The following is a 17,669-nucleotide window of genomic DNA, read 5'->3' on the forward strand; positions in this document are numbered from 1 at the left end:
TCAGCGCACCTCTCCAGCTGAGGTCCAAACTATTATGTACTCATGCACAAATGCTGGCTTATGCTTTTTGATCAAATCTGTCTTGTCCTGCAGGTTGCTTTGGCAAAAATACATAATTGATGAACTCCATATGTAAAAAAAAAAAAAAAAATTAAAAGAAATAATATTGTTTGTGAATCATGAATGATTGATTGAGCAGGCAGTCTGATGTACACATGGTCAGAATGAGATACATGTAAGAATGTAGAACAAGTACATGTGAATGAATGGGACTTGTGAATGTTTGGGTCAGTTCCACCTAAAGAAAAGAAGGAAAGTTACATTTCCTTTGTACAGAGCCCATTAGGGGACATTGAGGGAAAAAAAAAATTTAAAAAAAAATCGGGACAAGCTCTCGCAATACTTTTTTTCGGTTTACATTAAGAGCAATGTTCTTCCAGGTCATCCATGCTCGGAATGGAAACAAAACAGACATGACAATAGAGTGGGAGATGTTTATTCAGTTTTGACCTGGGCCCTTCTAGTACCCCACAGCTGCTGCAGGTCATGCACACACACAGTCACACAGACAGGAAAAAGCAAAAAGCCCTACCCCCTGACAGGGTTCAGTCTTTATAATGCAGTGCTCTGGATTTGTTGGATGTTGGTGTATGATCATATGATTACTCGGACCCATAGGGTAATAATAATAGGAGAGAGACATCTAAAAGATTCTTCAGCGAGAAGGACTTTCTCATCTCAAAGCATATTCAGATCTTGCGGTCCTGGATGATTTCAGTAAGAACTAACTGCAATACTCCAGACAGCTTCACGGGTATAGATAGATGTAAAACCTTTATTGCCAATCTCACATCCTTTTCCCACCCGTAGTCCACATTCTCTGCATTTCACATACATTTCAACTTAATTTCTATTTCACTTAATTTTATCTTTAATGTCTTATTTTGAAATTTGTGGTGAGTGCATGTCCAGTTTTAGAAATTGCCTCCATTACTCCATTACTATGTCCAAAAAACAAAGTGATACACACAAGGGATAGTTCATTGAAACAACAAGATGTATATTAACAGAATGAGTTGTTTCTTTCATCTGACAAAAAAATGTAAGGCTGTCCTTTCACTCATATTTCTACGTTGAAACATCATGTTATACTTTACAGTCAATATGCTAGATTGTATCAGTGTTGGGTCACATCTGGGATGAAGTATTTAGGACTCAAATAATGTCCTGGTATCACAGAAGTTAGAAGCCTCTCAATATGTGTGCACTTGATCTATTGTGTAATTATTACTGATATATATTTATTTATTTAGTTTTTACTTAATTTTAACTGTATTTTATTTGTTCTATATGTATAGATAAAACTCATGTATTTGATTGGACTATAAGGCTTGTATATACTAGGCTTTGTGCTGATGACCTTGACCTGTAACTGATTAGATGAAACTCTCCTCTCATCACGAGGCAGGAAGTGAACCCCAGTGTGAAGCCCTTGTCCCCTGGCCAGTGACAGGTGTGGAGGTTTAATGGGGATAAGGGTTACCTGTCAGACTGTAACGCAGATGTCCTGAGGTGAACTCAGGATGAAAAGAAACACCTCAGGATATAAGTACAGAAGTTTAAAATATAACATCTTTTATAATTAACTGGGGACTGAATGTCCCTCATATGTATGTACAGGTACATGAACAAGTACAAGTACATATGCCTATTAAAAAGTTTCTTTTTTTTCTTTCATTATTCTATTAAAAAGTTTCTAATAACAATAAAGGACTATCCAAAAAGTTCTGTGTGTTTTTTTTGTCTAAAAGATTCCCAATCTTGATGAAAGCCTCTCATGGTCCAGATTTGGACTGGAGTCCACAATTTAAAGTCCCCATTCTAAACAGCAATTCAGTCAGATCACTATAGTTCAACTGATAAATATTGCCACTGAGGCTCAGAACCAGCTCACAAAGGAATCACAATTAAGTCTCTTTTTATGCTTTTGTACTTACACTGTGTAAGGAAGAAGTCCTTTGAGGACCAGACCAAAAAGTTATTGGTGGTTATTTTAGAGAATACAGTTTAGTAATAGTCACCTAGAGCTTCAAAAATAATGCCTAAACAATCAGAAGAAAGGTCAAACTGCTTACAGTGGAAAATAAGGCCTACACTAATTTTGATTAAAAAAAAATAACTCCTCATTTTGACTGACAGAACACATAGAAAACAGAGCTATAGGACATTAGAAATGCACATAAACATAAAAAAGCAGATTGTAATGAGTTCACAGACCTTGCAATCACACTCTTAACCCATAAAGACCCAGTGGTACTTTTGTGGCACTTTCCAAATACATTTTTCTCTATATTTAACCTTTCTTAAGTGATTCATTGCAATTTATTGTAACGTTATCCTTTTTTAGTTTGAGTTTTTTCAGTGTATATCATGTATTTTCCTATATTTAAGTCACTGATCCTGTAGATGTTCATTAAAGCTCAGTATAAATTCAAAGGTTATTTTATCAAAACAGAGAAAACTGAATAGTGACTTTTTCAGTAAAATGTATCATTAACTGAACATGAACCAAGTGTTTCCATTCACTGTCACTGATCAAACTCCATTGGTTTTACTGGTGAATCAATCTTGTAGATGACAGTGTTTCCACAGTAACTAAGGAGCCTCTGAACATCCAAATCGGTCATATCTGATGACCATGAAAAGATGACAAACTACATTTTACACCAATTATTTACATGTATTTACAAAACTAGTGGAGTAACAGTTATTAAACATTTTACATCAATAGCTGGTTTTGGTGTTTGGGTCTTTATGGGTTAAACACCAAAAGTGGGAAGCCATTTATAATTAATCATTTGTGCAAGAGGACTTCTGAATGTATGAAGAAATAAAAAGTCAATTGTGTTGCACTTCATTTTAATAAAAAAAAGAAAAGAAAAAAAAAAACAGGAAAAAAAAACTCTACACTTCCAACTCAGTGAATTGTCGATGTTCACTAAGAGAAGAATTAAAGAAGAAATACAGATAAATTAACATTGAGAGTCTTAAAAACACAACACACATATTCATAGCATTCTCTTCTGGATTCATCCTTAAAATGATAAATGAAGTGACGGCTATTGAGTCATTGACTCTGGGTGATACTGTGAAAGAAGATCTAGAAATGGTAGGTGATACATATTCATTCACTGTCACAATTCAGTGAAACATTCATGAACTTCATATGAGCTGCCATGTCCACACTAATATGGATATGTTTCTGAACAGATATTTTCTTCCTCTATTTAAAAAAATAAAATAAAATGTCTTTATATCTCCATCTCCATTTGTGATTTTCTTGAAACTGTAGCTACTGGATAGTACTGGACATGGCATACACAGAGACTTTAATCTGTCATGAAGGTCAGCTGCAACAACAAGTTCAGTTATAAACTAAAGTTTCTTTAAGCTGGTTGGGGTTGTGGATGTGTATTCTTTACATATCCATGCTGATGACCTACAGCATGTCATACAGTGATTTACACACCTGGATTTGATGCTTCAAGTGTAGCTTCATTACACAAAGCAACAGTAGACAGACACAAAATGGGATGTGAAACCATCATTTACTAATCACTCTGTTTTCCCTGAAAACATGGATACACACAAATGTTAAAAAAATCTGCATTTTAGAAATTGTTTTTAAAAATCTCTGCTGGGGCCTAAAAGCACCACTTATGTGTGGATGAGAGGAACATACATACAGAGAAATATGTGTTTTCAAAGTATTCAGGTTATTCACATTATTGTGGATGGGTTGTTATTACAAATGTGACAACCACTACACTACAGAAATGAATAAAGTGGTGTTGTAATGTTAATTCTTTTTTGCATCTCTTGTATTTCATCAATTTGAGCCATAAACAAAAATACTCAATAATTGTCATAAATAATTGTCATGTTATTTTAACCCTTTAAATGCCATGTTTACAATGTAAACAAACCATACTTTTTGATGCAAAAATACACAAAAAACTGATTTTTACTGCCTGGCATATGTCCGTGATTAACAGCAACATTGGTTAATATGCTTCATTATTTTTTTTGTGGTTGGTCAAATGTTAAATGCTGAAATGTGTCAGTGTGCATGTTTTACATAATTTAGATGCTAGTGTAGTAATTTCCCATTGTTTACAATGTGCTGATTTTAGTAGCTGGGTCAGAATTTTTAAAATTACTCAAAAAATGAACAAGTTTTGAATTCTGACCTAATACAAACTCTGAAAAATGACTTTTTATAACATGAAGTGCAAAGTGTTCATAATATGCTCACCCAGGCACTGGAAGGCTAATAGAAACATTACAATTCAGACCCTTTCAAACATCTTTGTAGCATTGATTATGTGTACTTGACAGATAACAAGAAGTGATCAATCTTCCGATTCAAATATTTGAATATGACTCCACCGGTTCATTGCCACTGGAGCTGGTGGTTTGTGACACATGGTAGACATCTGGAGGACAAACAAAAAACTGTTGTTAACAAATTGAGGGGCACTGAAGATATTAGGCCTGTAACAGTACACATACCGAACCGAACCGTTTCGGTACACACCTGTTCGATTTGGTACACAGCTGTACTGAAACGGCACAGTATGTTGAGAAAAAGAAAAAGGAACGAAAGATGTCATTCGATGGGGAACTATAAATTCGCGCAAGTTCCACATGGACATATTGAAGGAGTGCACATTGAGCCAAAACACGAAATAGCAGCTGTTATAAGGTTAAAAAACAACAAATATGTGTAACCTGGAAGGAAGAGATTAAAGACCCTCCTCCATCATTACAGTCCCATTTGGGAACACTGCGGGTTCCCGGTGAAAGACAACAAAGGGGAAAGAGAGGATAAGATGAGCATTTTTTTGCCGCCTATGTATGGTAGTTCTCAAACACTTACACTGGCTCCCTCTCTCTCTCACACACGCTGTATAATAGAGGAATAGAACCCGGGAGTTGGACGTTGAAAGTATGTAAAGTTTCACTTTCGTTTCAAGCCAGCGTTAGTTACATTAGTTATGGACCACACCCCCAAGTATATAACTGCCCCCTCCCTGCTCCGACAACCCCCACCCCCCTCTGTGTTTTTGACTAATTGCACCCTGCATACACACACACACCCAAATACATAAAGTGGCCAAAACAGTTTGTTAGCAGTCCTAAAATAAATGATTTGGTTAATTTGGTGTCAATGTTGCTCTTAAGTTTGTTAAAAGACAACACGAGTTTGCCCTCTTTTTGTTGTTATTTTAATGCGGAATGTGAACTGACAGAACTGTGATTAGTCTTTTGTTGTTTGTTCAAAACTACCTTTCAGGGAAAAGTGTAATACTAAAGTTTAAAATACATTTAGTAATATTTTGTTTATTTTATTTTCTATTTGATTAATAGCAGCAGAATTATATTATTCCTGGTTTTCTATATTCTGTTGTCTCCAAAGTTTGGGGGGAAAATGTTCAAAAATTCCTAATAAATGCATTAAAGACATTTTGAGGGGTTTTTTTTTCTTCCCCTATCGAACCGAGACAAAAAACAAAAAACGTGGCTTTCAAACCCGAAAATTTTGTGTACCATTACAGGTCTAGAAGATATGGTGCAAAATGATTTCAACTACTTACATCTTCTTCCACGTAGTCTGCCCATAAGGCCACTGAGAGTAGAACTACCACCACTTGTGCTCTACAATAAAAAAAGAGAAAAAAAAAAAAAAGATTAAAAGATTAAAACATCACTTTAGGAAGAGCTAAAAGATGTTGTTTTATAAATGTAAGGTAATTTAAACCTTAAACCTGAAATTCTACTAGAATTTAAGGTTTCAGTAAATTTAGCCATTTAGCTAATTGTAACTGGATTTGATACTTTTGTAATTAAAAATGGGAAAAAAATAAAAATAAAAATGTTAAAAAAAAACCCACTTACTCTGGTTCCTGTTTGATTGGAGCCTGAGCTTAGTGTTGGAACATTTCTTGAGAGGATAGAAAGAATCTAAAAGGCACAACAAAACGTATGTCAGTATCAAACTTCAACCACTTTGTGAAACACTCATTAAGATTATAATATGACACAGTAGATATTGCATATATATTTTCAATTCAAGGGTTAAATAAGAAGACTGACCTATCTTACACTGTACATGTGATTGATTACCAGGAATAATTAATAAAGCATTTTGACCTTTGGACTTCACAAAACATGTATTATCATAATTTCTTAATCATAGCTATATCAACTGTGTAGGTAAGTGCAGCATCACTGCTAACTCTTCCTCAGTCTTCATTCCACACCAGTGTTTCAGAAGCTAAGTTGTTATGTCTGTCTGACATCTTGATTTTGATTTTTTCCCCTTTATTTTAGTACTATGTGGTCTGTAGGTAAATGGACCACATAGCTAAATGGTTTCATGTAAGTCTGATTTAATCACATTCCCTGAGTTTTCTTTTGGGATTATGGTTAGGTTTACAACGTCAAAATGCATGTATAGGATTATATTTTCTATCTTTTAAACCTAACCTTCAAGCGGATGACCCAGTGGATGTTAAAAGTTCAACACAGGGTGGATGTCCAATTTAACCTTTTATTGGGCAAGTGACTATTTTTGGTAATTTCCGAATATATGACAAGACAGTGACTGCAACAGTTACAGTGAGGACAGTGAATCAACAATCTCAGGTCCAATGTGGTCTACACTGTCTGTAAGGTCCATCTCTGCATGAACAGGGAGTGTAACTGCTCTGTTAGGTACCATGAGGTAATGGTACTAATGTAAGTAATGATGTTAAAAGTGATAATGTGTATGTTGACAGTCTGTATCAGCACTTATAGTGTTGTAATGTTCTAAAAGTGATGTTCTAATGTTCTAAAATACATGTTCCTTTTACCTTACATGTGATTTTCTTGTATTTACTACATTTACTTCTTTTTTGTTTTTTTGCTCCCAAATATGGTAACTTCATTGACCTTGATTTTCTACATAATAAAAAAAAAAAAAAAGGAAATTTGCACAAAAGCAATAAAGTCTTGTTATGTCCTCCAATAACGCATTAAGATTGGAATTTTGAATTTCAGAGTATTCCTATGAGTGCCCTATGAAGGGTTAAGAAGGGTTCATTTTGGGGTTGGGTTTGGGACTAGGGTTAGGACGAATGGTTGACGAAGATTTAGTTGCATTTCAGCCACATGTTAAATGCAGAAACTGGAAGATGCTAATCAAAATAAATACATTTTGGTGTGGTTCTTCTATTACAAGCCTAAGAATTCCAAGAAAGGAGTGAATGTGGACAGGCTGGGGACAGAGTCAAAAATGTAATAAGTCCAGAGAGTGTTTTACCTAGTTATCTGTCTAGTTAAGTCACTCACTCTTACCCACAGCGGGTGCTAGCTATTCATTCATTCGATCATATTCTAAGGCACTTAGTCCTCAATGGGGTTTCTGGTGGTGTCAGTGCCTACCCCAGCTACCAACAAGCAAAGGTGCAGTACACTGTGGATACGACAACAGTGTGATGTTAGATATTTAAAAAAAATATATATTGAGCCTTTTCTGTCTGACGGGGGGGTGCTTTCTGTGTGGAATTTGCATGTTCTCCTCATGTTTGCGTGGGTTCTCTTTGGGTATTCTGGCTTCCTCCCACCATCCAAAGACATGCACTAATAGGTTAATTGGTTAAGCTAAATTGCCCATAGGTGTGAATGTCAGAGTGATGGGTTGGTTGTCTATACACAATTGACCATCAGGAGGATGAAGTGGTTCAGAAAATTATTATGGATTAGATTTCTATAGTGCTTTTCAAGGCACCCAAAGCACTTTACATTACTGATCCATTATTCATTCGCTCTCACACTCTCACTTTGGTGGTGGTAAGTGACATCTGTTTGCCACAGATGCTCTGGGACAGGCTGATGAAAGCGTGGCTGCCAATTCACACCGAATGGCCCCTCCAACCACCACCAAACAGTCATACACCAGTGTGAGTGACACTGGACGCAAGGTGGGTGAAGTGACACAACGGCACATGACTAGCACAGAGCTGGATTCAAACCGCCAACCCTTCAGTTACTGGATGACCCACTCGACCTCTTTAGCCATAGCCACTCCAAAAATGAATGAGCCTTTTCTGGCAAAATCTTTATCACCTTAAAGATCCTGCAATATCATATTAATCTTATTTTGTGTAATTATTAGGAAAACTTGGCTGCCATAATGCTTGTTCATCATGGCAGTGCAGTGTATCTGATCTAGTCTTAGTTCTGACATGGCCCTAGGCCAACAAGTCATGAATCTTTGTCATGACTTGTTTTTTGGTTTTAAGTCATCTTACATATAGCAGTTTTGACTTTTTCTTTAGAGAGGACATACCTTTGAATCAATTAGTGTTCCAAACACTAAAATGAAGAAACCCTGTAGAGAATTCAAAATGGACATTATGGTCATTAAATCATCAAGACACCACCTAAAGTGTGTGAGCTTAGTAGTATTTCATTAGATGCAAATACCTGCAGTGAATTGAAGAATGCAAAGGCAATGTGGATTCCTTTATCTGTTGGTGAGACCATGGTCCCCACTCCTAAAGCCCATGTCAGTCCAAATAAAGGAGTCAAAATGAGCACACATCTTGCAATGACCTTCAGTGTGTGCTTTTCATCTGGCTGGGCAGCATCTCCTACACCTCTCCTCAGGATTTTGACCAAGACCACGAACATAATTATAATGTTAATGAAAACTATAGTTAAGGCAGGTATCACCAAAGCCAACAAAGCCTTGGTGTCTTTCCATCTCAACCAGCAGGCTTCATTTTCCCTGATGTACCCATCTGTTGATGCAGTAACAGCAACAGTAATGACAGCTATTATTAGTGGGGCCCCATAGCCTAGACTGAAACCGATGGCTAACATGGTTGACTTAGACATGTGGGAGAAGACCATAACTGTGCGGTAGAAGAGGAGAAGGCCTGAAACAAGCATCCAGAAGAACAGTGCAAGGTAGAAAAAGTGCATAAAAAATGTTGCTGTGCTACATGGTCCAACTGGAACTTGATAGTTTTCATTTGGGTTTTCAAGGGGATTCTTGGCAATAGCAGCCCCAATAATGAAACAGATGTCTGCAATCAAAAGAGATAGAGCTGTATTTACAATAGAAACATGACGCATGAAGGCAGTGCTGTTTCTAGTGATGGCTTTCCAAACATATCCCTCAATAATCAGACATATAATTAGGCTGGCCATAGATATTCCAACACCAACATAGGTGATGACATCCAAGATATCTTTGATTGAAGAAGGGATGTCAGTGGCCATCAGTATTGAGAAGGAGGTGAGATGGCTGCAGTTGCAGGTTACAGTGTCATTAATGTCGGAAACAAATGTACAGCCTTCATCATCCCATGCACCTATGCCATCAAAGAGTATGAAGTTCCAGAAAACACACTGAGTGTTCAGGATCAAAGAGTTGTTTTTCTTGCTGTAGCTCAGGGTAACATTGTTAATCGTTGCATTTACTCTGATGAGCACCACTGCAGCATTGATGGTGTTATCAAAAACAGTTTCGTTGCTGGTGATGTTAAAGAGGCTGACATTGAAGCTAGCATTCCGTGGTGGCAAAACATTATCTAATGTTGAGAAAATGATAGTGGTGATGAAGACATTCTCCATATTTGTGTCAGGAATGTGAATGTCAACACTGGAATTCAAGAATGCTCTAAAGGAGTCATTAAATGCAGTTCTGTTGAGCAGGATCCGTTGAGTCCTGATGGTAAACTCTCCAAATAGACCATCTGCGAGAACTTCAAGTGAGCCCAATAATTCTGAACTGGCATTACGGGCTTCATTTGCATTCAGAATTTGCCAGGACTCTCTTGCTTCATCAGCAATAATGACATCAACTGTTTCTAGTACACTCTGCAGATAGAGACATTTTTGTGAATTTACTGTTTGCCAAAATGCTAAAAATTAAAAAATATATAATGTTCATTAAGTTAACATAAAACTTACTTGCATGACAGGTTCAGTGACAACATTAGTTACTCCAGCAACTGTTTCAATAATGTCAACAATCGCTGATATGGTTTCAGATGATTCGGTAACTTCTGTTTTCTCCGTTTCAACAGTTTCACTTAGATTTCCCACAAAATCTGGGACAGCAACCTCAACCAAACCCTGAGATTGACACAAAAACAATGAAATCAGAAAAAAAAAGTTTTGTCTTTTTTTAAAGCTAAAATTTACATGTGAGGTGTAGTTATTATAAACATCCCAGCTTTTAGTTACCAATATTGCCTTATCATATGACAAACCATTTGTACAGTGTCACTTTGTCGTATGTTGCTTCTGACTCAACTTGTATATCTGTGTTGTGCTAAAAAACACAACACAGACATACAACAGATAGCACCAATGTGTTGGAACTTAACCCTTTAACGCCAAAGGTTTCATATTTGATACATGAGTTTTGAAGCCATCTACATGATCAGTGTGATATTTTTTTTTCTCAAAAAAACTGATATATACAATTAGATAAATGCAATACACAGATAATCCACCGGGGGAAGGGATTCATTCACCAGGGGCCTTTCCAGTGACACTACAAGACTATCATTAACTCACTGGCTGTCATTTACGTCTATAGACATCAATTCAAATTCAAACATTGACTGCCATGGAAATTGATATTGAAAAACATTTTTTTGTCAATGTTCAGAAGGACCAATAAAGGCTCCGGTTTCAAAGAGCTGGAATTTTCTGTCAATGATTTAATGGTTCAGGCTTTACAGGGTTAAGGAACATTCAAGAATATGTAGGTTGTATGGATGTGATTGCACAACTTCATACTAAATTACCTTTCTATCTCCTGAGAAGAACATTTCCTCTTCATAATGATACCACCACACCATTGATAAATGGAGGTGAGTGAAAGTTCAGTCAGGAACACTGACTTTTGTCCTCAATAAGCTCAGACAATTCCCTTGTACACATTGAACTGTGAAATCTAATTCAGAGCTTCATCTTTAGTTCCTTACCTTATTAAGACTGGCTACCTATTACCCTTGCTACGTCCCTCTGCAAACCACTTACAATCGGAGGCTGACATGCTAAGCTGACAAATGTTTAAGAGAGGAGACACGACAGCTGAGAGGGCTGAGTGAGAGGATGTTCCTGTGAAGTTCCTTCCCTGCTTGTACCCTGAAGATGTCTATTATGTTCCCTAGGTGGGTCTTATTGCTGCTCTCCCTGTCTTATGCTTTTCTCGTATGACCAAGGAAGGGTAGGAAAGTTCCAAAACAGAGTCATACTGCCAAATGAAATTACTGTAGATTAAATGGTTTTCCTTGATTTGTGGTCCTGAGTAATTTTTTAAATTAATGTGGGCTTTGGGACAGTTACCTACCTCTGACTCGACCAACAATTCTTTGATTTTTGTCACAATGCAGGTGTCCTTCACAAGCCTCCACTCCCCTGTACTCTGACATTCAGCAGTCTTGTTCCCCTCTTGACCTTTATCACATTCTATTGTCGATTCATCACCTGCTCTTCCACTCCCAAACTGTGTGTCCTCACATGTAGCAGCTTATAAATCACAAAATACTTTGTTAATGTCAAGGAAAAGATAAGTAAGTAAATAAATAAATAAATAGCATTTTCTGATGTCAAACTGCGGTCTTACCTCCTGGGAACACAATCAATTTTGTTTCCATTTCATATTCTTTTAGGTTATTCACTCGGCATGTAAAAATCTCTGTTCTCTGTTGTTGGTTGCAACTTGTCACCTTATACTTGTGTCTGATGCAATATTCGTCATTCTCAGAATTATTCTCTGTCAACATTCAAGAGGTTGTTTGAAGATTACTGATATGCCAAGATAAACTCTATTCTGACAGCTCTATCTTGACATCATGGGAAAATTGAAGGGTTTTTATAATATCAGTTAAAACATACCTGAGGGCAAAACACCACCATCTTCGTTGTACCACTTGACTTTATATTCAGGCTGCACACAACATTTAAGGATCTCCTCTGCTCCTTCATTGCACTTGACATTCACAACACTTTGTAGTCGCACATTAGGAGCTGGTTGAATATTATCTGTTGTTACAGATCTTTTTTGGATATAATTTATAACCCTCCCCTTCAAGGTGCATTCATAAAGTCCTGCAAGAGAGGAACTGGTATTATTTGAGAACAACCATTTATTGCAGGGTTAAGCTTTGGGGCACCGTAAAGGGGGGAGGGGAGGGCATAGAGCAGTGAAGGGGGTCAAGTGGATAGAAGTTGTGAAAATTTCGTGCAAGATCCACTTTATAATAGAGGCATAGAAAGTCAGGAGTTGGATGTCGAAAGCATGTTAAATTTAAGTTTCATCAAATGCCAGCATAAGTGTAAAATTATGGAGCCAACCCCACGTATAACAACCCCCACCCCCCCACCTCTGCTCCAACAGACCGATAAGATTGTGAATTTTATGAAGGGTCCACGTTTACCTTTCATGGGGCCCACAGTTGGTAGCGGCGCCCCTGGTTAAGCTAACTGGATAATGGTCAACATGGTGAATTTGAGTAGGTGTGACTAAATATTTAACTACTAATATACAGTATATCCTGCTTGATCCCAAAAAAAAAGTACCCTGGAATTTGTAAACTAATAAAAAGGCAAAATAAAAAGGGTGACTGTGGCTCAGTTGGTACAGCAGGTCGTCCAATGACCAAAGGGTTGGTGGTTTGAATCCTGGCTCCTACTGTCCACATGTCGATGTATCCTTGGGCAAGACACTGAACCCTACATTGCTCCAAGTAGGGCCTGGCAGCACCTTGCATGGCAGCAGCCACCCACTGGTGTATGAATGTGTGCATGAGTGGATGGATGTGCGCTTTGTAAAGCGCTTTGGGCACCATGAAGGTGTAGAAAATGCGCTATATAAGTGCAATCCATTTAATAGTTTAGAACTGTGAAGGACCGAACCTGCCATATAGAATAATATTATAGAAATAGATAAATGGCTTGATAAATTAATTCATGTGCCAATACATAATACAAAAAGAAATTTAAAAGGCATTCATTTACCTTAACGTTTCATTTTCTGTACCATTTATTTTGTCCTTATTTGTATTTTTCTTTCTTTAATTTTTATCCCTGTATTTATTTCTGCATTTCTGTTGACATTTCCTTTATCCCTTTTCTTATTTGTTTCTATATTTTATTTTCATCTGACATCTTATTAATTTATTGGTGTTTTTTTATTCATAGTCATATTTACCTCCACACAATTCCCCATTTTGCATTTTCTTCCTCTATTTATTTCTCCAAGCCTTTTTATTCCTGCATCTCTATTTTACATTTTTGCGAGTCCTTTTTACATTTCGGCAAATCCTTTTTCTTTTATCACTTTACTGCAATATCTTCAGAAAACTCAATCATTTCTGCACTAATGATTCTGCGGGTTTTCAAACAACACAGCTTCATCTCCCTTTCTACCTAGACCACAAGCTCCACGTATGCCTGGTCGGTTCTGCATTGATAGCACAGCACCCTAATACCACTAGGTGCAGAGCTGACCCCAGGACACACCTTTAAAGACCGCCCCCCTCATTTGCCTAATGAGGCATAAATACATACAGAAAAAGGACTCGCAGAAATGTTAAAAGGACTCACAGAAATGTAAAAAGGACATGCAGAAATTTAAAATAGAGATGCAGGAAGAAGTAGGCTTGGAGAAATAAAAAGAGGAAGAAAATGCAAAAAGGGGAATAGTGGGGAGGTAAATATGACTATGAGTAAAATAAATTCCAATAAATTAATAAGATGTCAGATGAAAGTAAAATATAGAAGTAAATAAGAAAAGAGATAAAAGAAATGTAAATAGAAAACAACACAGAAATAAATGCAGGGATAAAAATTAAAGAAGGAAAAATATAAATAAAGACAAAATAAATAAATGGTACAGAGAATTGAACTGTTAAGGTAAATAAATACCTTTTTTTTTTTTTTTTTAATCATGTGTTGGCACATGAATTAATATATCAAGCCATTTTTATATTTCTGTATATATTTTTCAAAATAGCAGGTTCAGTCCTCCATACTGGTCCTTCCTTTGGATAATTACTGCTGTGACTGAAGCACAATACTAAAACCTGGAAGAAACTCTCATCTTTGAGGAAGAAATGTAGTTGAAAAGAATCTTAAATCATCATGATTAAAGATCACGTAATTGTTTGGTAACATCAAATCCTATGTTTAATAGAGAAAATAAATAAATATAAATAAAAAAAACAGCATTTAGACTAAACAGCTGTGTAGGTTTAAGACCACTTATGGGTGAGACTAAATGGGAAAAAGGCAAAAATGAGCAAGAGAGGATGAAGATTGGATGGTGTTTCAATAGAAAAAGGTCATGTGGTCTGATGGGTCCAGATTGACCCTGTTCCAAAGTGATGAGTGCATCAGGGTGAGAAGAGTGGTGGGTGGAGTGATTATCCATCATGCCTAGTGCCTACAGTACAAGCCTGTTGGGGCAGTGTCATGATCTGGGGTTGCTTCATTTGGTCAGGTCTAGGTTCAGTAATGTTATGTGTCCATAATATGAGGTCAACTGAACCTAGATGAAATGAATTATCACTAATGACCACCACTGGCCACCACAGGGTCCGGGCCTGAACACTATCTTCCATCATCAATACAACATTTGGGATCAAACTAACACAACTAGACTGTTAAATGTTATGACATTGCATAAGATTACTGAAACAATGCCATGACAAATGTGTGCCATAAATTCAAACTAAATATTACAGGGTGTGACTTTTTTTCGGCCAGGCCGTATATAATCATAAGTATAAATATATAACACAGCTATACACGATGACTCTTTCTTGAGGCACTGATCTCTTATTATTTAGTTTACTCAGCACGCTTTGACTCACCAATATCAGCAAGAATGACGTTGTTCACTGTAAGCTCAGACTCTGAGGTTTTGGTAGAGGCTGTAAGCCTTCCACTGTCACTGTCAATTACCCGTCCTTTAAATCTCCACTCAGCCCCATTAATTTGTCCCACATCAATGTTTTCTGGAGGGGGCCCACACTGCAGTCTCATGGTTTTACCAGTATAAGTGATTCTTTGACGTAGAGTGAGTTGAGTCGGAGCTGTGAGTAAATTAAGAAAAAGATCAGTTTGGAATTCATCCCATTTCAGGAAACTGTGATGAACTATATTTTACTCACAGGTGTACGATGTAGAAGGTGATCCAATGATTGCGGCAACATCCCTCATTGCTTCAGTGAGATTTTGATTTGCTGTGTCCAGTTCATCGGGTCCAATTTCTGATGCTTCAATAACAAAATCTGTTATGACACTCCCTTCTCTATAAAAGGAAGTACAAGCCAAAGATGAAACGTTAAATAGGTTCCAGTTCATACATCCAGTCACTTGGTAATGCCAGCATTCCTGTACCTGAATCCCAATATAGAAACACGAATAAACCCAGCCAGGCTTCGATATACTCTTTCTAACTGTGGGAAAATCACAGGACAAGAACATTAACAACATCAAGTGTGAATTAGTTTTCAGTATCATTCATTCATTCATTCATTCATTCATTCATTCATTCATTTTCTGAACTGCCTTGTCCTGTCCTTCAGGACAACCAGAGCTTATTCTGGCTACCATCAAATAAAGGTGGGGTACACCCTGGACATGTCACCATGTCATCAGGACTGACATATACAGCAAACAACCATTCATTCTCACATTCACACCTATGGGCGATTAGACCCAATAAACATTTTAAAGTAGATGGTGGGAGGAAGCCTGGAGTACTAAGAGAAAACCCCAAGAAATGCAGGGAGAACATACAAACTATAAGTATGAAGTCTCAGCATGTGGTAGTGGGAACAAACCCAGTACCTTCTTGCTTTGGTGTTGAAGTGCTGTCATCATGCCACCCAGTTTTTAGTTGTTGTTTTTTTTTTGTTTTGTTTGGTTTTGTTTTGTTTTTTTTGTTTTTTGTTTACAGTCAAAGCCATTCACTTACCTGAGGAAGAATCTGTTCTTCAAGACTCTTGTATTCAGAACTTGTTGAATCACTCAGTGCTGGGCTATACTCTCTGTCTAATCTCATAGACACTGCTACACTGATTCCTGTTTATTTATAACAAGCATGAGAAAAAAAATGCAACCATATGAGTTCTGCACATTTCATCTTCACAGTCTTAAAACAGTTTTTTGTTTTTAGAATTTACAAAGGCTGTGACAAAACTAAATTTTTTAAGGTATGTAAGGCTTTCTAAAACTTCAAATGCTCTCACTGAGCAACTGTGGTTACCTCCATTCGTGTTCTGTTAATCAAACATTACCTGGTAGTGAAGTAGTTGCAGCAATTGTACTGGTCGTTGTAGTAGCAGGGATAGTTGCGGTAGCACCAACAGTGACAGTGGTACTCGTAGTTGAAGTTGTGGTAGTAGTTGTTGTTGTAGTGGTAGGAGTTGTTGTCGTAGTGGTAGGAGTTGTTGTTGTAGTGGTAGGAGTTGTTGTCGTAGTGGTAGGAGTTGTTGTTGTAGTGGTAGGAATAGGAGTAGTAGAAGTAGTTGTAGGAATAGCGCTGCTGGTAATAAGTGTAGTAACCACAGGTCCTGTAGAAACTTCATTGGGAGCTCCAGGAGTGCTGGTGACAATTGTATTCATAGTCATTGCATTTGTAGTGGTGGTTGCAACTGGCGTAGTCATAACTTCTGAAGTTGTTGAACTTTGTGTTGCATTAGGGCTTGTCCCATCAACACCTGCAATAGTTTCCACAATGAATGCAATTACAACCTGCCTATATATGTTCTTTTACATTTCATTTCTCCCTTGTTTGTGGCCTTTTTCTATCTGTCTTTTTCCTTGCATTTGCTTGTTGTGTCTGTCTGTCTGTCCGTCCATCCACCCACCCATCCACAAATACATGCATACATACATAAGTAGTATTGTATTGTTTCCATTATTTTAAGCACTTAATTGTAATAGTGGCTGGTAGTGTTGCAGCTGGTGTAAATGAAAAAAAATGCATAAAGTAAAGATGTTATATTCCATTTATAACTAAAAATACAATTCTTGAGCTGACAGTGAAGACATTTTTCAGATATGGATATTAAAAATAAAAATTAGTGCTTAACCTAAAATTGAAATTTATTCTGAAATTTGAGTTGAGCGAAAATTAAAGATAAAAAAAAAAATAAATGCTGGTTTTAAAGTAAAAAAAAAAAAGAAAAAAAAGCATAGTGTTTTCTTTAAAGAGTGACTGATTTAACAACAAAAACTGTATCGATAAAGGTACTGCTCCAAATTGCATCAATATTCTTTTTGTGGGATTCGGTTTGATGTGGCTTGACTTGACCACAAATATTAGACCAATTCTTTAATATAAATTATCCATGCATAACCTGAATCAAGGTAGTTTTTCATGGTGCTTTTACCCCTCTAATTCCGATGCTTGCGAGCAATTAACCAGGTTTAAGAGGAGTTCTGTGGTCTAATATTTCTAGCATTAGTAACTGTCAGAACTCCTTATACTGCAGATTGTCTTTGGTGGTCTTACCTTGTCTCAGAATATGAAAATTACTGACATTTCTATTTTATTTTATTTATGTATGTCTGAATTTATTTATAGT

General features: G+C 36.9%; 1 protein-coding gene across 7 annotated transcripts in view; it reads right to left on the bottom strand.

Annotated features, from left to right (window-relative positions):
- Nucleotides 1–4,006: 4,006 nt before the first annotated feature.
- Nucleotides 4,007–17,669, bottom strand: part of LOC115415612 (uncharacterized threonine-rich GPI-anchored glycoprotein PJ4664.02-like) — a 59,864-nt gene continuing 46,201 nt past the window's right edge. For all 7 annotated transcript variants that reach the window (XM_030129249.1, XM_030129248.1, XM_030129243.1 and 4 more), the window contains 14 exons: nucleotides 16,377–16,799; nucleotides 16,055–16,161; nucleotides 15,475–15,533; nucleotides 15,246–15,385; nucleotides 14,946–15,167; nucleotides 11,968–12,180; nucleotides 11,696–11,845; nucleotides 11,420–11,598; nucleotides 10,027–10,191; nucleotides 8,533–9,933; nucleotides 8,396–8,437; nucleotides 5,959–6,024; nucleotides 5,658–5,718; nucleotides 4,007–4,496 (listed from right to left, as the gene is read on the bottom strand). In XM_030129249.1, coding sequence (XP_029985109.1) covers nucleotides 4,426–4,496; nucleotides 5,658–5,718; nucleotides 5,959–6,024; nucleotides 8,396–8,437; nucleotides 8,533–9,933; nucleotides 10,027–10,191; nucleotides 11,420–11,598; nucleotides 11,696–11,845; nucleotides 11,968–12,180; nucleotides 14,946–15,167; nucleotides 15,246–15,385; nucleotides 15,475–15,533; nucleotides 16,055–16,161; nucleotides 16,377–16,799 — 3,299 coding nt within the window. In that variant the 3' untranslated portion in view covers nucleotides 4,007–4,425. The remainder of the gene's footprint in view (nucleotides 4,497–5,657; nucleotides 5,719–5,958; nucleotides 6,025–8,395; nucleotides 8,438–8,532; nucleotides 9,934–10,026; nucleotides 10,192–11,419; nucleotides 11,599–11,695; nucleotides 11,846–11,967; nucleotides 12,181–14,945; nucleotides 15,168–15,245; nucleotides 15,386–15,474; nucleotides 15,534–16,054; nucleotides 16,162–16,376; nucleotides 16,800–17,669) is intronic.

Source organism: Sphaeramia orbicularis, chromosome 24 (assembly GCF_902148855.1).
Source record: "Sphaeramia orbicularis chromosome 24, fSphaOr1.1, whole genome shotgun sequence".
NCBI classification, from domain to species: Eukaryota; Metazoa; Chordata; class Actinopteri; order Kurtiformes; family Apogonidae; genus Sphaeramia; species Sphaeramia orbicularis.